This window comes from Amblyomma maculatum, chromosome 1 (genome assembly GCF_055883805.1).
Source record: "Amblyomma maculatum isolate TAMU_Amacu chromosome 1, ASM5588380v1, whole genome shotgun sequence".
NCBI classification, from domain to species: domain Eukaryota; kingdom Metazoa; phylum Arthropoda; class Arachnida; order Ixodida; family Ixodidae; genus Amblyomma; species Amblyomma maculatum.
Window position 1 is genome coordinate 230,205,467 of NC_139344.1, and position 27,697 is coordinate 230,233,163.

At 47.2% G+C, this 27,697-nt stretch overlaps 1 protein-coding gene across 1 annotated transcript in view; it reads right to left on the minus strand.

Annotated features, from left to right (window-relative positions):
• Positions 1 to 13,463: 13,463 nt before the first annotated feature.
• The window catches only part of LOC146205869 (uncharacterized), a 47,704-nt gene continuing 33,470 nt past the window's right edge, over positions 13,464 to 27,697 (minus strand). The window contains exon 2 of the mRNA XM_084586965.1: positions 13,464 to 14,218. Coding sequence (XP_084443091.1) covers positions 13,464 to 14,218 — 755 coding nt within the window. The remainder of the gene's footprint in view (positions 14,219 to 27,697) is intronic.

The window sequence follows — 27,697 nt, forward strand, 5'->3', positions numbered from 1 at the left end:
AAATAGATAACGCCGAGAGGCTCCTCCCTGAGCCGGCTTCTTGGTGGCGCCCCGAAATAAGTATAAACGGCCAATCATTAAACACACCGGCACCCGGCGCCCGCTGACCGCCTTCTCTTTGCCGCAGTCGCATCCATCACTCGACATATGCTTTTGCGATGCCCACGCGGCCGCCTGTGCGCTCGCACGCGTGCCTCTCGGCACAGCAGCGGCTCAGCCATTTGTTGTGGCGGCCGCGGGAACCCTCCGGGGCCAAGACCTGCCCGGAGAAAGCCGCGCCTTATTTATGCCCATGCAGTCAACCGCGCGCTATTTTTTCGTTTTCGTCCGTCGCCCTCTGCCCCATTTCTGACTTGCGCCACTCCAGCCTCAGGGAAGTAAAAGAGAAAACGCGAAATACGTTTCACTTTCACAATAGCGGACTCGACTAGAGTTGACGATCATGGCAGTAATGGCAGTGGCGAGCAGTGGAAACGGACCAGCGTCTTTATTTCTTTTTTTTTTCTTTTTATTTTTAGAGAGAGAAGTTTTAATGCCCAACCTGGGTAACCGTTATACTATATACCACCGAACATTCCCCCTTGATGTGACGAAAGGTTGGTGTAAGTACCCCCAGAGTAAATGCCTCCCATCAGGTCATCTCACATGCCTCTTCATCATGAAATCCATTTGTTGTGAGTCACAAGCTAGCTACCTTATTCGAAAGGCAGGGAACTGCGCCTGTAACCCCCTGACCCCGGAACTGAGGCTATAGTTTTGTTTCATAAATGGTCGCAGCCAAGCATTTCAGTCTTCTGCGCTGTGACGGTGCCAAGGGGAGGCGAGAAATGGCAATGTCAACCCCCCCCCCCCCCCCCCACACACACACACACTCCGTAGGCAATTTGCCGAGTCGCAGCTAACTTTGCTAACCGTTTCTTTCTGACCCTTGACGTGGAAGACGTTTCGTGATAATATAGCCCTTGTTGAGACCCTTTTCTGTTATATGAAGGACTATTCTCTCTATTTTATTAATTTATTTTAGTTTTTATTACAAGCAATGCGACAGAGACATTGTTCCTTTGTAACATTTAACCCGAACAGGGCTAAAGACCCTGTTCTGCAAAAAATCTGGTGTCAGCGTTGTGATCATTTTTTGTGACCAAAAAATCACAACTACTCCTCTGACAGACGGCAGTTGGGAGTAGAGATCTTCACAACAGCTGGGACACTCCGCTTCAAAAAGAGACTACTGTGTCGATTGTAGAGTCATCTAGAAGCGTCCAGGAAAAGCCATGTGCCTGTGTCGCGATTTTCTTTTGAAAAACGCTTCTTTTCCCCCTTTTTTTTCTTCTGCCTGTTAATTACCTCTACGGCTTTTACGTCTAAGAGTGTTTGCTACTGCTTCTTCTCAGTTGATTTTGTTGATGATGGTAGTAGATTTATAAACAATATCAAAGTTTTGTACTTAGGTACAGTTTACTTTAATGTGCACCGCCACTATTCATAAACACCCTAGTGTGCCTTACTTTTGCACTACTTTAAAGCTAGATCAGGGTGCACAAAAAGAAATTTAACCAAAACGATGACGCATGTGCAGTATGTGGTAAATCCATAGAAACAATTGAACATCTTATACTCGAATGTGATAGTATCCATTCGGATGTCTATGCAGGCGCAGTCACTCTTTCTGAGGCCCTGGGGTTTTGATATACGAATGGTCGGGTGAATTAATCTGCGGCGGAAGCTAGTAAAAAGTCATTGGAAGATTGGTAGCTTAAAACCAGAAAAGTGGCATAATGTTAGTAATGTAAAAAATAAATATTCAATGAATGGAATGATAGTATATAGTTAACCAATCTAACACAATATTCAATATATAGGGGGGGGGGGGGGATGAGCATGATAGCAACTATTACTTCCCCGTTTGAAAGAGGACGCTCCTATATTCCATCTATCTATCCCACCAACCCTAATTATGAGCAACTTCGACTGGCTGTTCTGTGTACTGTGTTTTTTTTTTTTCTTTGGTGGACGTGCCGCATGGGATGTTTCGGAACTGTCATTATTAAAGAGCTGCGGTTGGCAGGTGACATGGCAAGGCAAGTATTGTCCGGCAGGTTGAGTGACATTGTGAGATCACACCTCATGGCCGAGATGGCAGCTCCATTAAGATGGGAAAACGGGAATCGAACCCTCCGGGGCATTTGGATTTCAACTAAGACACACTACTCATGCAGGCCACGCAAGCATGTTCATACGACATGCCTAAACCGGGTGGTTATAATGCGTTAGCTCACGACTGCATGCAAGCCTGTTCTAGATAACGGAGGCATATAATAAACGATTGGCGATTAAGGGAACATCTAAGCCCATGTACGCGAACTAGTGTCCTCATGGGGAGCCACAGACAGGAGCAATCAACGATGTTTGGTCGTACACTTGAAGGCCGAGCTTACATCTCCGCCTGAGATTTACCCCTCCCCACTTCCTCCACGAATGTAATGGCGCCGTCTCTGCTTCTCTGAATGCGCACGGACTGTGTGTTCATCTAAATCGGTAGACAGACATATTTCCCAGAACTAACGTTCAAAGCAGGCAAGACTTAGTGCAAACCAATATATGGCGCGGAAAAGTCCTGCACTAAATTATGGCGATACTTGAATCCTCTGAGCTCCATGTACTATCGTTCCCTTTCTATAGCATTAAAAATCGCTTCCCAAAAATCCGGAGCATCCGATTCTTGCAGAAATTTTGCTTCGACCGGGAACTAATCCAATAAAACCGTCAGCTCGTCACAGAGCAAAACCTGCAGGCTCTATTTTTTTTTTCACTTTTTTTTTCTACCAAAGACTAGCGTATTGGGACTCTAGGCGGTGAAGGTTTATATAAGCACTGCATACGCATACGCAGTTACAGCGTGTAGCAGCTCCTGTAGCACAAGCAATTGCATTTTACCAAGTAGTCTATTTGCTCCTGTCAATTTAGAGAAGGTTATTTTGTGACTTGCCGAGAGGTTTCCATATTCCATACTTACTTGTATAGGTCACACAGCCAACAGCGGTCATGATCATGCTGGTGAGCTGAACTGTAAACAATCTTAAGCACAGCAGTGTAGACTTGAAGTTTTCATTATTACAGTGTTTTTCTTTTATATATATATATTCAGCCTACTCACCTGCGTATTGATAGGTAAGAGCTCGCCTCCGTGGCTCAACGGCTTTTCGCTCGATTACTGATTCCAAGCTAGCTGGAGTCGAATTCCAGCTGCGACGGCAGAATTTCGATGGAGGCGAAACGCAAAAAGATGCCCGTGTGCTGTACGATGTCAGCATTCTAAACTAATCCGAACGTCACCAGTAAGGTGTACCATAGCCCATGTGTCGTTTCCGGACGTTAAACTCAGCAGCTTACATGCGAGCATGAAGCATTTAACATAAGTTATTGATAATTAAAGAGAATGTAGCCGTATTACGACTTGATTGCGTTCCGATTAATGACATAACTGTTCATAATAATAAATTTCGCTGATTTCCCGCTGTTTTAGTGTGCCTGTCCGAGCAGAATATATGTCTACTCCCCTGACTAAACATTCTGCTACAACCTCAATGCTCGATAACGAAATGCAGCATCTTTGGTCATCAGATCTAGGCAGGGTTAGAACATTTAGACCACTTGGGCCGAAAAGGGGGAACGTGAAAAGGAGGAGGAAGGATGGCTATTAGCTCTCACTTATAAGCCTCCGGAAGGGACCAGGAGTCAGCAATTTTTTCTGTGTGCATTTACTTTATTTACATATAGTTTATTGCCACATTTGACACTTTTACCTTTTTATTCTTTATTAAATAGAGGAAAAACAGCGGTTTTTACGCTCATTAACCTTGAACACGAGTTAAATATAAGGGAACAGTCTCTAATATGGTAGCTTATGCATAACAGAAAAAGAAAAAAACAAAGCAGGGCAGATTTCGGTCTGACTCATATATGCTGCAAAATATCGCTTTCTCGGTGACATTTTTTTTTTTCTTGCAGTGGTTGAGCTGCTACCTATGTTATCGAGGTTGGTTTAAAATTTCTCGCTCAAATAAGTGTTTCCCCTCCACCGGAAGTGTTCCGCTCCTTGGAGCAATATCTCATGGCTCATTTAAGAGCAGGTCATTATTTCGTGCGAACATCGGCGCACATCTTGGAAGATTATGTCGGGCTGCTGAGCACTTTTCCTGGTTTTGAACTGCAGCCCTTCGAAAAATAAAAGCTCGACCATTGACACTAAGATAATAGCCTCAGGTAGTAGTCTTTACGATGTTTTGCTTTTAAGCTGTATCTAAGCTAATTATGCAGTCATGAAGTTCCTGAAACTGACCCTGGCAAGTTCCTGAAACTGGAAACTGACCCTGGCAACGTTTAATGCTAGAACCCTAGCTAGTGAAGCTAGTTTAGCAGTGCTGTTAGAGGAACTAGAGGGCATGAAATGGGATGTCATAGGGCTTAGTGAGGTTAGGAGGCCGAATGAGGCATATACTGTACTGAAGGATGGGCATGTACTGTGTTATCGAGGTTTACCAGAGAGGCGACAACTAGGAGTAGGTTTCCTTGTCAGTAAGTATATAGCGGGTAATATAGATGAATTCTATAGTATTAATGAGAGGGTTGCAGGCATCGTAATTAGGCTTAATAAGCGGTATAAACTGAAGGTTGTACAGGCCTATGCACCTACATGTAGTTATGATGACCAGGCAGTTGAAAGCTTCTATGAAGATGTAGAATCGGCAATGCGAAAAGTAAAGACGCAGTATACTGTACTAATGGGCGACTTCAATGCCAAGGTAGGGAAAAAACAGGCAGGAGGCAAGGCAGTAGGTGACTATGGCATTGGTTCTAGGAATAGCAGGGGGGAGTTACTAGTTGAGTTTGCAGAGCGCAATAACTTACGAATCATGAATACCTTCTTCAGCAAACGGAAGAACCGAAAATGGACATGGAAAAGTCCTAACGGAGAGACTAAAAATGAAATCGACTTCATAATGTGTTCAACCCCCGCCATTGTGCAGGATGTAGAGGTAATCGGGAAAGTTCGATGTAGTGACCACAGGATGGTGAGGTCCCGAATTAGCCTAAATCTGAAGAAGGAACGCAATAGATTAGTAAGAAAGAAACCCATCAACGAATTAGCGGTGAGGGGGAGGGCAGAAGAGTTCAGGATCTCGCTACAGAATAGGTATTCAGCTCTAACTGAGGATGGCGACATTACCCTAGAGGCAAGGAACAATGATTTCAGAGATATCATTACTGAGTGCGCGGTAGAAGTAGGCGGTAGGATAGTTAGAGAGGATACCGGTAAGCTGTCTAAGGAGACGAAAGATTTGATTAAGAAACGGCAGAGTATGAAAGCTTCCAATCCAACAGACCAGATCGAATTGGCCGAGATATCAAAGCTAATCAATAAGCGCAAGGTGGCCGATATAAGGAAGTATAACATGGAGAAAATTGAGCATGCTGTAAGGAACGGGGGAAGCCTTAAAGCGGTAAAGAAGAAATTGGGCATAGGCAAAAACCAGATGTATGCGATAAGGGACAAGGCGGGCAACGTCATCACTAATATGGACAAGATAGTCAAAGTAGCCGAGGAGTTCTATACAGATCTCTACAGTAGCCAAAGTAGTCAGGACCGTAATGAGATTAGCGTAAGGGAAAAACAGTCAGACGTTCCACCAGTGACGAAGGACGAGGTCAAGAAAGCACTAGAAACTATGAAAAGGGGGAAATCAGCTGGAGAGGATCAGATAACTACAGATTTGCTGAAGGACGGGGGGGATATCGTGCTAGAAAAACTGGCCACCCTGTATACGCAGTGCCTGGTGTCATCGACGGTACCGGAAGCATGGAAGAATGCAAACATTATCCTCATTCACAAGAAAGGGGACTCTAAGGACCTTAAAAATTACAGACCAATCAGCTTACTGTCTGTTACGTATAAGGTATTTACTAAGGTAATCGCTAATAGAATCAGGACAACCTTAGACTGCAATCAAGCAAAGGATCAAGCAGGGTTTCGGAAACGGTACTCTACTATCGATCATATCCATACCATCAATCAGGTGATAGAAAAATGCGCGGAATATAACCAGCCCTTATACATAGCATTCATTGATTACGAAAAAGCATTTGACTCAGTTGAAACCTCGGCGGTGATGCAGGCATTGCGAAATCAGGGGGTAGACGAGCCGTACGTGAAAGTGCTGGAAGATATATATAGTGGCTGCACAGCAACCATAGTTCTGCATAAAGAAAGTAACAAAATTCCCATAAAGAAAGGTGTTAGGCAAGGAGACACAATCTCCCCAGTACTATTCACAGCTTGTTTAGAGGAAGTATTCAGAGACTTGGAATGGGAGCAGTTAGGAATAAGGCTAGATGGAGAATACCTCAGTAATCTGCGATTTGCTGATGACATTGCCTTGCTAAGCAACTCGGGAGATGAACTGCAAATAATGATTGATGACCTAGACAGGAAAAGTAGAAAGGTAGGCTTGAAAATCAATATGCAGAAGACTAAGGTAATGTTCAACAGCCTCGGGAAGGAACAGGAGTTTACATTAGGTAGCAAAATACTGGAAGTAGTAGGCGAATATATCTACTTAGGACAGGTAGTAACCGCAGATCCGGACCATGAAAAGGAAATAACAAGAAGAATAAGATTGGGATGGAGCGCATTTGGCAAGCACTCGCAGATTATGACTAGCAGCTTACCGGTATCGCTCAAGAGGAAAGTATACAACAGTTGCATCTTGCCTGTACTCACCTATGGGGCTGAAACGTGGAGGCTAACCAAGAGAGTTCTACTTAAGTTGAGGACAACCCAGAGGGCTATGGAACGAAAAATGGTAGGGGTAACATTAAGAGATAGAAAGCGTGCAGAGTGGGTCAGAGAAATAACTCAACTTAACGACATTCTAGTGGAAATTAAGAAGAAGAAATGGACATGGGCAGGACATGTAGTGCGAAGAGAGGATAACCGATGGTCGCTGAGGGTAACAAACTGGCCTCCAAGGGAAGGAAAGCGTAGCAGGGGGCGGCAGAAAGTTAGGTGGGCGGATGAGATTAAGAAGTTCGCAGGGGTCAAGTGGATGCAGCTAGCACAGAACCGGGTTAAGTGGAGAGATATGGGAGAGGCCTTCGCCCTGCAGTGGGTATAATCAGGCTGATGATGATGATGATGATGATGATGATGATGATGATGATGAAGTTCCTGAACCTTATACGCTGCCTCACGGTGAGTGTGGAGCGCCCGTCGTACTTCATTTCACTCATTACGGCGATGCATTGAGCGGTAAATGGAGAGTTAGCAGGCAACGCGACCAGAAGCGCGTCGCGTTTAGCAGTGACCACATGGAAATTACTGTATAGTTGTCTTGCGTAAACGCGTCGGTGGTCGATATTGAGCGGTTGCATCTCCACAGCGAAAAGTCTGCGCTGCGAGACTGGCAATGCATTTGAATCACGCAATGCCCATCATTTCATCTGCGACGAAAGAACACAGTGCTCGTTGTGCATATTCGTAAAAAATAGGGACATTTATTGCTCAAGATGCAAACTCTAGTACAGGAGAAACTTCGAAACAATGCATAGAAAGGGGAAAGTGACTATGTATAAGGTCAAGTCGAACAGCTCCTTTTATTCCCCTAATTTGGAACAATAGCGCTGCCCAAATCCCTTCGTTTCTCCTTTTTTTTTTTTTTTTTTTTTTTTTTTTTTTTTTAAGTGCAAAGCCCCATCCCAGAGCGGCTGCGAAAGAGCTACGCAGCTGCAGCAAAATCCGTTACAGGTGCCTCCGCAGCTTCACACTCTAAAAACTGTACAGGCGGCTTCATCTATAGAGAGCTATAGAGAAGCCCGATTCGTATGCATTTACAAATAGCTGAGATAACTGCATTCGTCACCAAAAATGAACTAATGCAAGGAGCATACGTAGTAGACAAGAGTCAAATACCCTTTGACATTTCGAGATTCGAGTATCTTGCCTGTATAAGGGTCACATAGCAGTTCCATTGTCTAAAAAAGAAAAAAAAAAGAAAAAAGATCTAAATGTTTATTTTTAGTTTGTTTATCTGTTCAAGCGGAGGTGTTTTAGAGCGAAACATAATCGAAACGAGCCTTTTCCTTCTTTACTATGCAAGAGTAGCCGGCACAATGCTTAAAAACGCGCTATTGATACATTTGCTACAGAGCTATCTGCAAAAAGCGTAACCTTGCGAGAGGCAACAAATATACACAAGGGCCCTTATGGTGCGAGTGCGCTAAATTTGGAAGCATTTCTTCCAGCCACGACGGTACACTAAAGGCGGAAGTGTATTTCAAGGCCGGAAGAGCCGCTGTTCCTCTCTTCGAGTGCGGCGTCACATTGGCATCTTGTTCGCTCAGCCAATCGGAGCGATTTGAAAGGAACCGTTTCGATTTGATCAAGCGCCTAAATCAAGTCCCCGAATTACATCTACTTTAGCTGCGTTCATCGGCACAACGATTGAAAAAAGCAAGCACTTTTCAAGATTATTTCTCCGGTTTTGCAGTAATCAGCGTGAAACTATTTTTAACAACGCATTTGCGACGCCAAGCACGAATTAGCATTCGGATGACAAGCGTACATATGGTTCAGTGAATGTCACTGGATCCTGTTGTGACAACATGAAAGTGTCACAAAAGCTGAAGCGGTGGACATGATATAAAAGAATAGCAATGCATATAATGGGCTTAAGTGAAGCGTTTTTCGAGCCATTCATTGTCCTACTGCTTTAACATCTGGACAGGAAATCACAACATAGTTTCGCCAGATTTCAGTGAATTTTTATAAGATCAGAATATGTAGTCAGCATATGTAAGCGCGTAATTGACTTATTTGGTTACATGAATATTAAAGACGCCTTAAAGCGACTAGAAATAAGGCTTCTTAAGTCGGTCATAAACTTTATTGGGCTGCATACCGTACTGACCGACTACGTCTCGGTTTGATGATTTTCTTTTCTTTTTTTTTTAATTAGCAGTAGCCCCCTCATGTAGCTAAATATTTGAGCCCTGGATGCAGCGCTTCAGAATAAAGGTACCCTAAGTAACTACGGAGTCACGCACCTGGTGTCATTTTTTTTTTTCTTGAAACTTTAGCTACAAAATCTTGGGCGGCTTCGAGTCTCACATTTCTCGACAGCACCAATATTTTAGCATCTATCTCTTTGTTGAAAAAGCACCTATACATATATCTACGGGACAGAAAGAAGAAATATTGAATGCTGCCCCTAATAAAGTACCAGTGAGAAGCTGGGACCTATATGCTACCTTGAGATAGAAATTGGCATTTCCTCCAATGTTTATAACCAACATAACGCTTCACCGGGGAATAATCGTTTTCTTTAGGTCTGTATACATTGACTTTTACGAACGCAGTTTAGCGAGTAAAATATAAAACAGTGTTATTGCTTCGACTATTTTCATCCTGAAGGAAGGAACGCAGTAACGTGAATTTTGTCAGACAGAATCCTCAGTGCGGGTAGATCTTAATTCTGTTAGTGGTGCGTTCGAAGAAAACGACTGCGCGTTTTTGAACGGTCGCCGACCGCATTGCAATTCTGCTTTACATTGTTACACCTGCAATATAATAATATTTCAAAGCACTTTTACTATAGTGTTGCCACTATAGTTGCATTATTACTTAATTACGCCGCAAGATAAATCCTTGAGACGCAATAGTGAATTTTTGCAGACGTCAGCGTAAACGTTTGCCCCACTACCTGAATGGCTTTGCTGCAAAGCCAGCCATCCTTCGTTGTTCAGGATCACGAATAAACGTCAAAAAAAAAAAAAAAAAAAAAATCGACGCACTCAATACGCAAGACAAATAAAAATTGACACATTCATTACCAGGTCAAACCTGACTGATTTTGGTGAACACTTTTTGAACGAAAATGTAGTTCATAGCAACAAGCATTGCTGCCCATAAAGTATGATGCACTTTATTGTCTTGTACAGCGTAAAACTTATTGCTGGTCTGAACACATGTTTGTTCGCGGTACAGTCTAGAGACTACGTATGTACACCCTGACGCAACAAAAGCAAACATCACTATCATCAGAGTATCAGTGACAAGAAAATAAAATGACGCCACCACAAGACACACAGCACATCGTGCTTGAAAGACCACGATCCGGCTCAGAAGTGCAGCATTATCGCAACTGGAACAAGAAAAAAAAAAAAAAAAACAGGCAGGAGGTTGTGTATGAAAATGAGGCACCCCGTGCGTACTGAGAAGGGAGATACTTTTTTTTTTTTCCCCTATTCATTCTTTTGCTTCTCTTTATTATTGCTTATCAGCTCGTGTAACAGCAGAGCCGGCAGCATAGATTGCTTACCAGTTTCAAACCCTGACGTCACTGTTGCTAGCGGCCAGAGATAGAGGAGCGAATGAACGAATTTGAGAAAGGGCAGCATAGATTGCTTACCAGTTTCAAACCCTGACGTCACTGTTGCTAGCGGCCAGAGATAGAGGAGCGAATGAACGAATTTGAGAAAGAACGGCAGCTCAGTACAACACTTGGGTAGCCTGAGGTAACACTCCAGCTCAGATCCAAACGAAGACATGCGCTTGTAGTCATGCACACTGAAATGGTTACTGCCCGAATATACATCAGCTTCAGCGAGTAACCAGGCCCTAGGAGAATAAAACTAGAAAGCGTAAAAAAATGCAGACACTGTTCGAAGCCAAAATATTACCTCCCTGCTAGCACGGCCGTGAAAAGCAAAGACAGGGTGACTACCTTGAACTTCGGATAAAGCTCAGCCAGTGCAGTGATAGAGAGGTTGAACCTGGGTTTTCGTTTGGCACTTCCAACGCTGGTGTGTCGCGTACAGAAAAGAGCAAAATGATGACTCTGGGAGACCTGCTGGGGCATTGCGTAATGCGTTTTTGCACCAGGCATGCTCCCTGATTTGTCCTTGCTAAATAATGCACATGGTGCCTCAAATCTAGCGATGAAATAAGTTTTTAGCCTGATTGTGCTGGCCAAATACGTTGCACCTACATATACATTATTATAACGCGAACAGAGCACCATGGAGTAGTCCGTTTATTACTATTTTTTTATTTCGCGAGTATTGCTTGAGTACTTTTCCTTCGCGTGCCATTGCGTATCGCTGTAAAGGGGGATTGTCATTTTTGGTTCATGGAAAGATTATTGCTATCAGACGAGGTTTGCTATTGCCTTGCGATTCATGTAGATTGTTCGCGCCTGCATTGAAGCGACTGCCTGTACTGGCACGTGTACGGGCTCGCCATGATGTGCATTCTACTTAGAGGAGGAATACGACATACTAACCCTGGAAAGTGGATATAAACTTGCTCAAAGCGTTTCCGAAAGTCTTGATTTAGAGTAGATTTTTTTTTTCTTTTTGCATCTGGATAAGGTGCGCAGGTGGCAACTATCCAAGTTTATTGTTATGCCTACAAGTAAAATTTTCAGCCACGACACTTGGTCTGGAGCTTCTGCTTCTTGGTCTGTAAGAATGTCTCGAGCAACGCCTCGCTTACTGCTAGCTACCCACCTCCAATAAAGTAGTCAAATTTTACTTCAGGCGATCCTTCCTGCAAATAAAATTGTAAAAGCGTGTTTTGTGATCCGGTGGTGAAGAGCGAGCGTTTCTCTATCCACTTGTGCACCGTCGTTAATGGGCTGCACACTTTGTAGTCATGTTATTAACATTCTCTCTAAAGCTATGAATACGCGAGTGGTATTCACCTCTCAAGTACCTAAACGTACGCGATCGAGGACGAGAAAAAGGGAAGTAGCTTCGCTGATTTCTAGCGTTGGGCTATCACAAAGCTTTCAAGTCGCTGACCTTACACTTGGGAGGAGGGAAATAAAGCTGCTAGTGAAACGGACGCGCGTGCATATGCAGCACTTGTGTTACGAGCCATGGAAGCTTGCGCTCAGCCGTCGTGTTTCCGCAGTGAGGGCTTTTAAAACCGTCCGCCTATTTGCCAATTGCTGCGGCCGGCTTCTCCGTCACTGTCATCGCAACTCGCTGACGACACCCGTCTCTACTCCCGCGTAAGCTTTTCGTGGTCTAAATATACTTTGAGACCTTGCAGAAATACACTACGTGCCTAGTGAGTAGTCTTCGTACTTGCGCTAATTCTGACTAGCACTGGTCTATTTCATTGTTGCAAATAAATGAGTATATACAGTGAAACGTGCAATCTTAAGTAAGCGTGTATATAAACCAACACCTATTCGGCTAAATAAATACAATGAGCTCAATAAATATCACTTCTATGTGCACCATTCTTCTAAAGCTATCGCAGTTTTCGCATTAGCGGACGCTGACTCTCACTTCGATGGGCAGGCTCTTTTTGCCCGGCTCACGATCGGCCGTGGTTTGTGACTAGACGAAGCACTTCATTCGGACGCAGTGCCGCTGCTGCAGGGTATTGCTTTTCGTTTGCGAGAGCGCGCTAGGAAGCGTTCCTGCGCGCGCCGCGGGTTATTGCTGGAGCGATTTTCAAAATGAGCGTTTCTCGAGACGATAGCGCGTGTGTCACGTTTATCCTAGAAAGAGAGACAGAGTTGTAATCGCTATTGCATAGACGCGTATGGTGGTCGAGCTTATTGCTTTGCTTCGCTCCGTCGAGCTGTGCTTTTCTTTTTCAGCTGTCGCCTCGTGCCGGTGGAGGGCGTCGACGTCAGCGCAACGCGTGAAAATGTGCCCCGCGGCGTCGCTTTTGATAGGAAGCGCATTAAAACAAACAGCTTCAGCGAGTCGATCGATACAATGCTAGCCGCAGACATTTGTTCCTCCCGTTATACCGCGGCGCTAAGTATATACCATCTCGTAATGGCGCAAAACCGCTGCCTCCTGCACGTTTCCCAGCCGGGGCACTTGCGCTTTGACCAAGGGGCCTTGGACTGCAACGCAAACGCTAGTGCGGAAAGGCAATTACGAATCGAAGATTGCTGCTGCTTCGGACTCGTTACGGCTAGCGAAAGGAAACACAAGAACACTCCGAACAGAAAGCAAGACGCAATTTTTTTTTTTTCTTTTCGTGGCTGCGGCCTAACAACAGCGAGGAACGTGGTGGAGAACCCGGCGGTGGTACTTTGACTTTCAAGGGTGTTTTTAGTGGATGATGAAATGTTTGCATTGTACAATGCCATGGAATGACTATCGTTCGGAGTCCCCCGTTGAAGTGCTTATGCGGCCATGGAATATTCATAGACCGTCCCTGCGGATTGGGCAGAAACCCGCGGACCCTGACATCAGCGTGTCCGGCGTTTTCGTGCTTTCCGTGAGCTGCGACCGAGTACCAAGAGAGTTAACAACAGTGGCGAGGACCGCGCTGCATCGTGCAGATTCGTTGATTAGGAGGGCGTTGTTTGGTGGCCTGCCGGTTGGGGCAGAATGGGCGACCGAATCGTCAGCGGCTGGGTCTCCATGGCCACAGCTTACAAGGGCGGCAGGGCATCCAGCGAGTCGTCGGCGGCCCAGGAGACGCAGCCGTCCTCCTTGAAGCATGCCGACTCGAGGTGCTTGTTGAGGTAGGACTTGAGCGCGAACGACTTGTGGCAGCGCGCGCAGCGGAAGTGCTTGAGGCCCGAGTGCGTCTGCATGTGGGCGCGCAGGTTGGAGCGGTCTGCGAACGCCTTGCCGCAGTGGGCGCATCCGAAGGGCTTCTCGCCGGTGTGCGAGCGCATGTGGCCCTGCAGCAGCCAGGGCCGCGAGAACGCCTTGCCGCACACGGGGCACTTGTGGCTCAGGTTGTGCGTCAGCACGTGCATGGCCAGCGCCGGCATGGACACGTACACCTTGGCGCACGTGGGGCACTTCTTGGCCAGCTGCGAGTCCGGGCTGCGGTGCGTCTGCTTGTGGCGCGACAGGTTCGATGAGGTCGCGTAGTGCTTGCCGCACTCGCCACACGTGTAGCGAGGCCGCTCGGGGCTGCGCTTAACACGCGGAGAGCTGTCGCGCACCTTGCGCCGGCTGCGGCCATCGGCCAGGGGTGCCTTCTCGCCTAGAGGGGTGCTCGGCTCGGACGACACCACGTCCACATTGCTGGCCACGTTCTCGTTGGCGTCGAACTGGAAGGCGGGTGACAGCTCGTGGTACTCCTTGGCCTCCACAGGGCTGGGTTCGCCGCCAGGAAGCACCGTCACAGGGGCCAGGCCTGGGCTGCCGCCTTCGTATGCCGGACATGAGTAGTCTGCGCGCAAGGAAAGCCACAGTTAGAATACAGCAGGGCGACGGCCTTGCGCGTCTTTGGCATCACGCAACTAGTAAGGCGAAAGCCTTTTACATTTCATGATTCGCCGGGCTGTCCGTTCGCGAAATGTCACACTTCTTCGCGAGATTTCGCGGGATACCGCCGAATTGTGACGTCATCTCCTGGTGACGCCATCGACCATGACCGGGTATGAAGTCATCATAACATTCCATACTTTGAGGTATAATAACCGGAAAGTGACGCCACCATGACGTCCCGGCTGGTCATGACATCGTCAGGCATTCACCGATGACATCACCGGCGCCGCCGCGCGTCCGATACAGGCGTCCGTGCTGCGCTTTTCATTTGCCGCTTCCTCGAAAGCCGCACTATTTACCCTTTAATAAAAAAAAAATCGTGCTCCAACAGGAACCGAACTCCTATACCCCTTTGATCACCAGCCGAACACGATAACAGACTAAGCCATGCAGGGCAGGTGAGAAACGTATCCGCTATAAAGGTTTTCGCCTCACCACACTTTAGTGGTCCAAAGTACACCCTGCATTTTTTTCTTTACGTTGCATCTTATACACATTTACTTTTTTCATGAAACAATCGCCCACGCAAAGTAGCTCTCGTGGGCAAGGCAACATGAAAGCAGACTGAGCGATCCTGAGGCCCACAATAGCTGTTCGTTAGGATGCTGAGCAAACTCACCTACCATGTCAGTCCTCTCATCGCAGTGTACTGGGTTGTACTGTATGCTTCGCTGCAAACTTCCCTTCAACTATTGAAACAGCGCTTGCTATGCTATTAGAGTCGATATGTTCTCTTTTTGGAGGCTGTAGGCCGTGACATCATCCCAGAATATTTCATTTTGGTCTCGTGCTTTGGTGCGTCAGCGCCAATGTTTTGAACGAAGTCACTGCGCTCGAATAGCTCACAAGTAGAAACGGCCACGAGAAGATGGCTTTGTTGCTTCAGTCCATAATGATCGTTCAAAATGAACAGGTGCCACAGTGGCATCATGTCGCAGGTGAGCAGACAACCGCCAAAAGAAAAAAAAAAAAAAAAGAGCTCCGTGCTGCCTCGTATCTTGCAGCTTACTCTGTAAAGCCCCATTCACTCTAGCTCCTCCATCGTTCCAACACAGGACGGTTTGCAGCTCAGTTTTCAAGGAAAAGATATCTTTCCATCGTTTCTTTTTTTTGCTTGCCTGTAAGTATCATTCACGTTATTATATTTCTTTTTCCTGCCGAAGATTTCTAGGCCAGCAGTCTGGATGGGGTCCCAAACGTTCCTGCGGTGATTTTATTATAGTGTTGCGCGGTATACCTTTGTAGGAAAAGCCCTTTTCATTTGGCCCAGGTCGTTTGCCCTGATGCGTTTTCGAGCTGACCATTTTGCAGCTGTGATTCTTGTATTGTACAGTCGCTGCGGAAGTGTGTAGGTAGAGAACGACGATGGTCGAAGTAGGAAGAAAAAAAAAAATTAAAGCGCGCCCAAAGGCAGGGCCACCCATTCGCGCAGCGCTCGGCTATCTACGTACAGAATGAGGGAAGCGTCGGGACAAACGCTCGCTTCCAACGAGACGAGCTCCCAAATGCGCCGAGAACAAAAAAGTGAAGAGACGAAAAGGGCATGGAGGAAACCTAGGAGTGATCGTACAGAGCTAGCGGGTTTTACCCAAGTGAAAAGACTGAACAAAAATCGAAGCCGAAAGCCGCTGAAGGAAAAGAAGGAAGAAACTTACGGTGAACCCCACAAAAAGTAATATACATGAAAAAAAAAAAAAAAAAAAAAAAAAAAAAAAAAAATCTGTGACTGATTTTGTAATAAGCGGAAAAAAAGTGCAATACCGTTTGACATACAAAACCACGATTTCTCTTGAGAAGAAGTGAGCAGTGCGGACACGGCAAGAGGTACGCCTAGTTACTTTGCGATTGCACGTCAGCTGAAGGTCCCTCGGATAAGAAAACTTTATTGTGAATGTCGGAAACAGCATGCTGAGTGACAAAAAAAAAAACAAATAAAGAGAGAAAAAATGGCTAAAAACAAGCACGATAAGGAGAAAAGCCCAAGTTTATTTGCAGGGAATGATCCACGAATGAACAGGCGTGCTCATTCTTCTAGAGCGCTCCCTTTTGAACGCAGGCCCAAGCGGCGAAACGCGGCCAGCACGAGCCTGTCAAGTGACGAAAGCACATGGACAATTTTATGAGTAAACACACGTGTATGCTGACAAGCAAGCGGAACGAGGCATGGAAGTCAGCAAAACTCGAAGGTAGCGACCCGGGAGGAACTAGGCAGGGAAGGGAGGAGAAAGGTGACGTGCCTGTTGGCTGCTTCCACCTGCAGCAGCCCGAAATCGACTTCCTAGGAACGATTCCCCTTCGTTTCCCACCTGTTCTCTGTAGGTTTTTAAGGGGAGATCACTTATTCCCTTAATACCCCGCCGAGATGGCGCAGTGGTTACGGCGCTCGACTACTGTTCCCAAGGATGCAGAATCGAATCCCGGACTCGGCGGCCGCTTTTCGTTGGAGGCTAAACGGAGTGGCGTCCGTGTGCTGTGCGATGTCAGTGCACGTTAAAGAACCCCAGGTGGTCGAAATTTTCGGAGTCCTCCACTACGGCGTCTCTCATAGCCTGAGTCACTTTGGGACGTTAAACCCCACAAACCAAACTAGACCTTAGTTGGCCTCATGAGTGGCTTGAGCAGGAAGCGACAAAAAAAAAAAAAATATCAAGAGATTTCTTATCAGAATTGTGACGCAACCGTTTTTTGTATCATTGCGTTTAGAATTTAGCATCCATCGGATAATGAAGTAGGAGGCTTGATTGCGACAAAGATTCAGACCAATGACATATGTGCCTACAGTTGTATATGCCGTTAATTTCAAAAAGGTGTCCACCGAGAAGTGAGACAGGCAATGCGCCTTTCCTTTTCTAAAACCTGCCGTGATGACTTAGTGGTTAAGAGGCTCCGCTACTGAAACGAAGTACCCGGGTTCGAACCCAAAAACAGTGGCCCCGTATCGATGGAGGCGAAAGGGTGAGGCATCCGTGTGCTGTGCGATCTCAGTGCATGTCGAAGATCCTCAGGCGGTCGAAATTATCCCATAACCCTCCACAACGGCACCTCTTTCTCCTTTCATTCCCACTTTCCTTGCTTGCCTTACGGCATAGTCTAGGGGTCTACCGTGAAGTGGGACAGACACTGCGCCTTTCCTTTCTCATAAACGAAATTACAATTTACAAACAACCAAATTCCTATATTGGGAAGGCCCGCTTTGAGAAACTCCGCCAGTAGAAAGAGCGCTGCAAAAATGGCAGCAACGGGTGAACTACATGCAGTATGGAGGAAATAAAATAACGCACCTTGTTTTGCACAATTTCTTCCCTTTCCTTTGCTCTTGCAGTTATTAAAAGAACCAGCTGAGCTGTTAGTGCAACGCTTTCTCAGTGAGTGTTTACACATCTATAAAACTTAATCGGCAGTTATCGGCGTCGCTGCTTCGCCGTCCTCATGTGAAGCCAAATGAGGTAATAGAACACGTATTTCTTGCGCGAGATATCCCAGTATGCAGCAAGAATTACATACCTTCTAGGACAATAACAAAATTAGGAGGATTCGTAAGCTTCTCCTTACTGAGAGTAGACGCGATAGCGCCTTTAAACCGCCTTTTCATGCCGCATCCCAAACACGCGTTAGTAAGTCATATGCGCATCATCGTGTTTTTGTTTAGCGTTTGCTTCTCGTATTTATTTTTTCCGTTGTTCCGTTTTTCTTTTCTTTTTTCTTTTTGGTGGCGATCAGGTGGCCCTCTGACACGCTTCGTATAAACGACCTTTCGTGGCGTACGCGTTGCTTGGTTTATGGGTTGAACGTCCCAAAGCGACTCTAGCTATGAGAGACACCGAAAATTTGTTTTAATGAATTATATTTTCAGAAATATTCCAACGCACACTGAGGCGCATCGCTGCTTTGCTCGCACAGCATGCGGCCACATGTGATCGCACGACGGGAAAGGGAATCCTGCCAGATGTGACGTGATAGTTACGTGTACCGCGTCAGCTCTTACGCGAGGGGAGAGAGAGAGGACATCGCGGTACAGGTAACGTTAGATCGCTGCGCCTATGAGAGTGGTTTGCTTGGTTTGGTTTGTGGTGGGGTTTAACGTCCGAAACAGACTCAGGCTATGAGAGAGGCCGTAGTGGAGGACTCCGGAAATTTTGACCACCTGGGGTTCTTTAACGTGCACTGACATCGCGCAGCACACGGGCGCCTAGATTTTCGCCTCCATCGAAAAGCGGCCGCCGAGGCCTGTATTTAATACCGCGTCCTTGGGCACAGTAGTTGAGCGCCCTAACCACTGCGCCACCCTGGCGGGGCTCGAGCTTTTGGCGCCGCGCAAGCTGCGGTATATGAAAGGGGGGCGCTCGGTCGCTCGCGCGTCAGTCGCTCTTGTGTGTGCTTTGATTTGAAGCGAACAGATGTATCTCATGCTGTTCGTCACATTAAGTTCCGAATGGTGGGGACTGGTGGCCAACGAAAACGGAGAAGCGCTACTTTGTGAAATAGCAGCAGAAGCAGCTCACGTGCATTACTCGAACGAGTGCCACATGCGCATATCCTCTCACATTCCACACGTAAGCAGTCCTAATTGCCTCAGCCCAATTTTTCCGTTTCTTTTTTATGCAGCCGCGTTATTTTACAGCTCTGGATGTCTTTTCGAAGCAAGGTCTGGTGCTTTTTTCTTCTTCTTTTTTTTTTTTTTTTCACACAAGCCAGCGCCACCGACTAATATACGGTGATCTTGCATGTCCGCTCAACTCAGTTTTATGCAGGTTCATCCTATACAATAAGCTGGTAACCGAATCCTGTATAAAATGTATACCGAGGTTTTCGACAGTGCTACGCCGACATTCAAAATTTCCAAGGCGCGACTACACCTGGCGCTGTAACTGAACAAATTTCAGTTATATCTCGAGCAGTTCGACACTCGCACACCCGCGTTGCCCGCAAAGCAACGCCAGCCAGTGAACGTCACTCAGCATGCAGATCACGTATCACGTGATCTTCTGGTTCGGTACCCAGCAAGAGCAGTGAGTATAGAAGCGAGCAGCAGCGAGTCACAAAGCGGGGACGGGAAAATATGTGAAACGTATATGAGGACGCATATAAGTGACGAGGTTTGATGGACATGCGCAAACAGCCGGTGCTCGATTTTCGAGTTGCGCAAGTTGTCACCAAATTTTGTTCCGCTATAGTGCCTTTAGTAATCGCGCGCCTTCTAAATTCTAAAAACAGATACGGCTATTACTGATCGCCGCCCACAAATGTCTGATTGCAAACAGGTGCCTGTCAGTGATAACTGAAAGGGTAACTATTGGGGTCTCATTCGTCAGCGTGCTAGTTAGCGTGATTAACTTGTTGTCTGCAACCACCAATTTTGGTATTACTTTCCCGAAAAAGCCGCCTATTTTAAGCTGAATAAACATTTATGTTTTAATTGGACGCGGGCTTTGCAGCAAGGCAAGTATTTCGTCAAAGCAATCGGAAAGTTCCGCTTGAAACTAATTCGATTTTCTATTCAAATTACAGTACTATTTCAATTCCATTATTGTTGTTACTTCAATTCCTCACTCGTCCTCCCTCCTTCGTCTCTACACTCTTGACTCGGTGGGAACTGACACATGGCAGTAGACGCATTCCTTCTTGCCAAGCCGTCTAATACTATCGCTTGAACAAAGAACATATCCTGACCCGTGGTTTACACGCTGCTAGCATATAAATATTTGTGACAACTACAGCGGACCTTGAAAAGAATGCTGTAAGCTAATAGGTTATCAGGAATTAGGTTCGCTAAGCCTGGCGACCTCTGGCGCTTCAAGGGAGAAGTCGCGCTTTTAAGTATAGCTAAACAGTATAACGAACTTAATTTTTTTACGGGTAGGTCGTAGGTGATCTCCAGCAGACATCAAAGGCAGCAGCGCTTCGATGCCTCGCTTAAAGTTTATTCCACTGCTGAATGCCTAAACTATGGACGTGCACAGAAAAAGCCCTTCTGGGCGAAAATAATAATAATAAGGCAGTTTTTTAAGAGTCTGCAGCTCCACTCATTTTATTTTGTTCGGTGGCTTCAAATATAACGCAGGCTGGGTATTCATAATCCAATATTCCAGTGCTGTGTTTGTCGAAACAAATTGAAAAAAAAAATACCCGAAGCTCACATTCCGCAACACGGTTGCCCTATCTCCGCGGTGCGTGGACTCTAAGCCAATGTGTGTACACGCATGTGTACGGCGCACCGCATACCCGACAGTTTTAGTTAGTTTGTTATATGGGATTTTACTGCGCAAAGGCAACTATGGCTATGATGCACCAAACACAAGGGTAGCCGACAGTTTCCGCACTGTGCTATCCATGAAAGAGTTCTCAGGCCGCGACCTTGCACCGCCGTTCCCCCCCCCCCCCCCCCCGCCCTTTTTTTTTCCTACCTACTATTAGTATCTTGTTATTCGCCACGCGCTAGATAAAGCAGCCTAAATAGACCGCTTTACCTGGCACACTGAATTGGGTAGAAGAGGCGGCTACTGATTTGCTGAAAATACCTAGCTGGCAGCAGCAAGATGTGTTTGTAAAGTTATGTTCACCCTGATAGGATTCTGATAACAACTGAGTGAAAAGCACAGGAAAGTATAATTACGAGACATAATCCATCATACACGTTGATTCGATCGTCAAACGTTTCAGAAAAGGGACAAAACAGTAGGCCGTGAAGAAATAATACGTGGTATACCATAAAACAACAACAACAACAACAAAACACTAAACAAATGCTGTAGTTTAGAACTCATCAATGCGTATATAGTTGTATACGCAGAGGCTATCAACACTGAACGAAAATTGCGTAGTCACTACGCACTGCGTCAGAAGTTTAGAAAAATCAAAGCATGGCGGCCTCCTTATCTATGTGTCGAGGCGACTATAGCGTCAGATCAGGCCCCACAGCAGCACAGATGCCTCGGGGGCAGTCATTAGCAGAGTTGTTTCTCGGTTCAATCCTCCACTACAAGAAAATTGCACACGCAGGAAACTTTTTGTTAAATTTCAAACAAGCCTCTGTATTTTTTTATTTCACTTCACGAGTAACTACTGCCAAATAAAGAAAAACCATTTCACGAAGTAATTTTGACAGAAGCAGAAAACCATTTCTGCCGTTCATAGGCAGATCGTGTTGCCACGAAGGCTACTGAGCCTTTTGCTACTGGCGCAATTTCCTCACGAACTGTGCTTCCTCCAATTTATTCCTCGCTTTTTTTTTTTTTATCTTGCGGATCACCGCAAGCCTATCTACATCCCCTTACCCATCCCCTCTGATAAATGTTGACCGATACCGAAGAGAAATATATCTTCGGTCCGACCTTGCTTATGCACAGCTTTTCCAAGCCATTGTGCGAATAACGCTGGACGCCACCGCCATGCGAAGCCGCACATTGTAGCTTCACCCGACTTCATCCCATGAAATACTGCACCGGGGACGTAAACAGAATCCAGCGTCTCTTCGATCACTTGGTGGGCAAGGCTGGACGTTTCCATCTTGTCAAGAAGTTATGGCAGTGACGGCGCTGTCGCCACTGTTTCTCAGCCGGGCTTCGCAAAGGCGAGAAAATGCCGTTTACATTCGCCTCCGAGCGTTTCCAACGTCATCCAGCTGACGTTTAGGGCTTTAATTTACCACCTATACGGCTCTATTGGCCCGACGCTGTAGATGGCCCAGATCAAGATCGATCCTGAGAGCACTTTTACGAGCGCATTATAATCCCAACGAAGCCTAGAAACCCGCAGATTTCTTTTTCGCTCTATTCTCATCGCTCAAGATTTGTTTACTTCAGCCTTGCCCCATCCAAAGCGCATAGCTGCGCCCACAGTCGGGCCAGTAAAACTCGCGAGAGCGTCGGCGTTTTGACTCGGGTCGCTTGCATGTCCAGTGAAACCAACAAACAGCAGTAATGCGTTCGCAAACACTGTCCTCTCTTTTCCCCCGACCTCGGTATGCGTTCTGTTTGTTTCGTCTGTCGCACCGCCGTATATAAACGCCGTTCCCAAGGTGTCCCGGCTCCGCTCGCCTCCAGTGCCTTGTGTGCCCATTTTGCCGGCCTTTCTCGTGCATTTCGTTACATTCTTTTTACTTTTTTTTTTTCCTCCCCACTGCCGGCGCCATCATCACATTTTTACCCTTTTGTAGCTGGGCGTACACTTTCCGACGATGTACTCCTCTCTTCCGCCGCCGCAGCCTTTCGCGTGTTCCGCGATAAGCGACACGGGCATTAGAGAGATGAAGCTTTTAGGCTCTCGCTCACCCTCGGCATCCTCATTGGCCTCCCTCCTTATCTGGCGCTCTTCCCGGCGTCCCGCGAGGCGCGCGCACGGGCACGCGACGCCGGCCTGCAATCGATGGCACTGCCGCCACGGCGCGCGCCGCCGCGGCCAGGATTTATTCCCCCCTCCCCGCTCGCACAAGTCCGATCAACAAGTGACCTTTTGTTTGTTCGTCGGGTCCTTTGGGCGCAGCGTCGAATATGGCTCGAGGCGGACACACGGGGGCGCAACAAGCGCGCTGCCTCGCAAGAGGTGCGCGCGTGTCGCTGAGCCCAGCCTTCGCGGCTCACAAGCGAGTGACACGTGCGACCTGTGTTGGTTGCACAAAAGGGCCAAAGTTGGCCGAGCTCTGGGTCTGCAACGTGTGCCTTGACTCCCCCCCCCCCCTCCTTTTTTTTTTCTTTTTGCCATCGACGGGGACAGTGGTTTACACATACTTCTCGGCATACCCCCTGTCAATTGACCATACCGCTTGATATTTCAGAAATTCCTCCTGGTTCGTGACAACCTTACAGCTATGTGCTTGACACTTGTTTCCCTCACCGAACAGCGCATGGATTCTCAGCATACTCCCAGTCAATTGACCACACTGCTTGATATTTCAGAAATTCCTCCTGTTCGTAACAACCTTACGGATACGTGCTTGACACTTGTTTCCCTCACCGAACAGCGCATGGATTCTCAGCATACCCCCCGTCAATTGACCACACCGCTTGATATTTCAGAAATTCCTCCTGTTCGTGACATCCTTACAGCTATGTGCTTGACACTTGTTTCCCTCACCGAACAGCGTATGGATTGGAAGCTAGCTTTACCAGTTCAAAGATACCGAACCAGGCGCGCAAGTGAGCACTGACAGCTGCTGAGTGCACTAGTAACACTGCAGTTCAGGAGAGTAAGCTGACGGGCTTGTTGGTGTGCCATGATGTGAAGTATTCAGCGCAAAATACAGGTGAAGGACAAAAGGGAGGGCATGTAGCACGTTCACGAGCGCTCGTGAACGTCCTATGTGTCTTCCCTTTTGTGTTTCGTCCATATTTTGAGCACTGACTTCTTCCCATCGTAATACTACAGTGAAGGAATAAATCACTGTAGGTAGTCAGAAGGATAACTTTAAGGAAAACAGAAATAAACCCATGGAGCAACAGGTGCAGAAAGACTAATCCGGCTATTTAAGTGAATTTGCAAACGTTGCGTATCTTTCTTCTGCGATTTTTCTTGTGTAAATTTTTTCAGCTGGAATTTTACCATTTATCAGTTACTTGGGGTGTTCAACGCATGTTCTTTTTTTTTTCTTTTTTTTTGCATAATTGGAAGCAACAGAACGCAGAGGAAAGCGCCAAAAGATATAAAGACATGAAGCAAGGAGAAATAAAGGCCACGTCGGAGTCCGGGGCGACACTCGTCGCCCTCGCGGTGTGACACGCGCTCTGGCGCGTTTCTCTTCTGTCGGCGGAATCGAAGCTTGATAGAGTGCGCGCTGCCTGTCTCTTTCGGCGTAGCAGCTCGGGACAACGGCGCCCAAGAGGGAGACAAAAAAGAAAAACAGAATGGAAACAAAGAAAGGGGACTGCGCGCGGGTAAAAGGGAAGTTTAGCGCTCCGAGTCCAGCGTAGCTGGCGATCGGGTCCTGCGAACGTCTCCATCTGGCGGGCGCCGCGGCCAACATCAACAAGTAGTGGCGGCCGCTTCCGTTCGTCTGTTGCTGCTCTGGACGGCCCCGCACATACAAAGCAGGCTGGCAGCGGCTGACCCAACTTTGGCGTCGAGCTCTTTGAGATGCTTCCGGCGCCGCGCTCGCCCCCCGCACAATGGACTCGGCAGTGGCGGACGTGTTTCGCCAAGCGCTGGTGGCTGCGCCCACCTCTTCCTCTTCCTCGGAGTCTCCTCCCGGAGGAGCGCCGTTCGCCCTCTCCTCGTTGTTCGCCCCCTAGCTGCTGCCGCTACTTCTCCTCGGGGCTACGGCGTAGCCAGCGCGCCCTCCGAGCGCTCGCGATTGTAATATAGGCGCTCGGTCGGTGACAATGCCCCTGGCAGTGTCCGCAATGGTCGATGCGCCGTGCCTTGGACCGGAGCGTTCAGCGCATCTGCTCCCGGCCGTTCCTTCGCGGAGGCGGAAACAAGGATGCCTTTTTGGCCCTGCAGTATACAGTGAGGTACACAGCTGGTTGCGCTATCAGCTGTTCTACACGGGGTTGTAGAAGCCAGACTGTCGTATTCCTTGCCGCACAGTTTTGCCTCTCTCCTGCCAGCATCCAGATACTTCATGCCGTATCTGCCTCAAGTGTTCGCCATGCGAGGTTAGTTTGCGGCAAAAGCTGGACTGTTGGTAGTGCGGCATTCCCTTTTATCTTTGGACGGGGTAACCCTGTTGTTATCTGTGCGAAATAACAAAGAAGAGGAGAGCGCCTGTGACATTACAAGGCATGGAAAACTACTTGTTCTTTCCAGCCCCGTCGCGATGGCTCAGTGTTGGGACTTAACCGGAGAGGGCAGTCTCGGGTTTAGTCCCAGCGGCAGCAGCCGCGCTTCGATATAGGCGAAAAGAATGCGTCTGTGTGCTGTGTAATCTCAGTGCACGTTAAAGAATCTCAGGTGATAGAAATGTTCCGAAGCCCTGCACTACGGAGCCCGTATAGCCTGAGTCGCTTCCAGACGATCAAATACAAAAACAAATCAAATCATTATTAATCTTGCTTATGAGCCAACCAATTACATAACAGCATTCACTCATTTTGCTAACTGTCGCTGGTCGTTTGTGAATACTCCACAGTGCCGCATTCGCAAAACTTCGTTAGGCATGGCTTTTAGGCAAGAGAAGAGTATTCACGTGATAACTAGGAAAAACTAGGGGCCACGCTTGCATCAAAATGTCCTGCAAGCAGTTAATACGCAATAAACTAGTTGTTTCGGGGGCATAACAACTGCAACAGTTAATTTCCTATCGGAGCTTTACAGAACGCCCTCCACTAAGGCCTCTCTCATAATCCCTGTCGCTTTGGAACGTTAATTCACATAAACCAAATCTAAACCAGACAGAAAAAAACAACTCAAGCGTTATCACTGCGCCAGGAGTGATAAGGGCCGGACCTTTTACAAGTCAGTGCGTCAGCATACGAGGGCAGCCGCGCCGGTTTCCTCAGATTTAGCCGGCGTCCGAAGGCAACGTGGAAAAAGCACGCGAGCGCACGAAAGCCCCTACACCATACCGTGTTGTGTTCGGTCTGGACAGGCCGGAATAAAAGATGCATGCGGTTACTCGAGGATATATACTTGCTGCGCAGCTTTTACCTTTCTGCCAGCTGTTGGGGCCGATTTGGCTGTTGTTTCAGCAACGCGTCCTTTCCTTTTATGCCGCTGTGTGTGGCGTGACGGGCACAAGGAGGGAGAGGAGGGGCCCGCAGCTGTTGGGCGGGCGGAAGCGGCTCGGGGGTGCTGCGCTAAGAGGATTCTGCGCTCGGGGTATACAGCGCTGAAAACGGCGCGCTTGTGAGAGCGTTTCGTAATGTGGCGTGGTTAGCCCGCGACGTGGGGAGGCAGCTGACGCTCCCGGCGTCGAGCGCGCGGAGGGGATCTCTCCCAGGTGGGCGGCGACTTTCATTGAGATGCGTGGCTCCCCTGCGGCTGACCAGGTGTTCGCTCCCTGCACGCGCGGGCCCGCGCCGAGGGAAAATGGCGGCGCAAATTGACGGCCTCGCCCCGCGTTTATGCAGCGGCGACGAAAAGGGGGCCAACCTCCGTTTTAGCGCCCCTGCTAAGCTGTAGCGTGAGGGAGGAAAAGGAGGCTAACGACTTATTTACGAAACCGGCGCCAGAGCGAAATTGCGCTCCTAGTGTGCGACTGTTTTCAGCGTTCATCGCAATCATGCATGTTGTCGCGAATGCTTTTCGCGAATTTCTTGAAGGGCTGCCACGTAAGTACGAGGAGTTATTTCTGCTGCACTGACCGTAGTGCGCTCGAGTGGGAGGTTAGCAGATACCTTTCTAAAAAGGTGATACTCCTTCAGTCTCGGTATACTGTCACAATTATTGTGCCTCAGTGGCTAACATCCTATCCGAGAAAAATATCTGCGGTTCCTGGTGAGGCGTCGTAGACGAAATTGGACGTTCGCGCAGCAACAAGGTCGACCAAGCCAATGAATCAAACAACGAAATGGGCATTCTTTCATCCTACGAGCATGAGTTCAAGAACTTTTTTTTTAGTAGCCGCAAATGTTTCAGAGTAAAGCTACGCATTCTCTTATATATGCGCGAGACTTTCGAAGCTAAGCGCCGATAACTTAGTAGCCGAATGACAGCGCGATATTAATTCGAAAAAGGTAGACGCCGTGCATGCGCGTGCGGCCCTTCATTACTAATAGGGAAAATTTGTTAGCGCTTTACCTATTGACTAACCGACCAAATTTTGCAAGGTACACTAAGCCTGCTGGACGAAGTATATACTCTTCCTGAACTTAGAGGCATAACTCAAACTGTACTTGTGGAGCCAGTCGATACTCATAACAAAAGCTATCGAACACACAGGGCAAGGTTGTATTTTGAGATGAAGAGATAAACAGATAAAATTAACGAACTTTCACGATCGATATAGTCTGAATCGTTGTGATGAAAATCTGTTTCAGAAAAAACTTAGGGAATATTCGCGATAAAAGGTGACGACCGAAACACCAGCTGATGTCGAGGATATTTCTCGCTGCAAGACGTCTAAATTACTGGTTGAAGAGATGTGAGGACAATCTGGACAAAAGTGTTTGCACCAGGACTATAGTGAACTAGATTCTAGTTCACTATAACCAGGACAGACTGGCACTATCAGCGGCAAAAGTATACGGGGTTAAGTTGTTGCTGCGCTGTCTCTGATCCGATCTCCTGATAATGTTAGCGGGGGATGAAGAATGACCTCAAAATTTTATAAATTTCAGGAGATTGGCTTGTCCACCTGCTCCGGAATACGCTTTTTTTTTTTTTTCAATTTACCCGAATCCGCAAACCAGATACTCTCGAACTTTTTTTTTTTTTTTTTTTTTTTTTTTTGCCGTAGAGGACCCCAACACTGACCAATATGTGCCAAGGAACCCCCCTACCATATTAT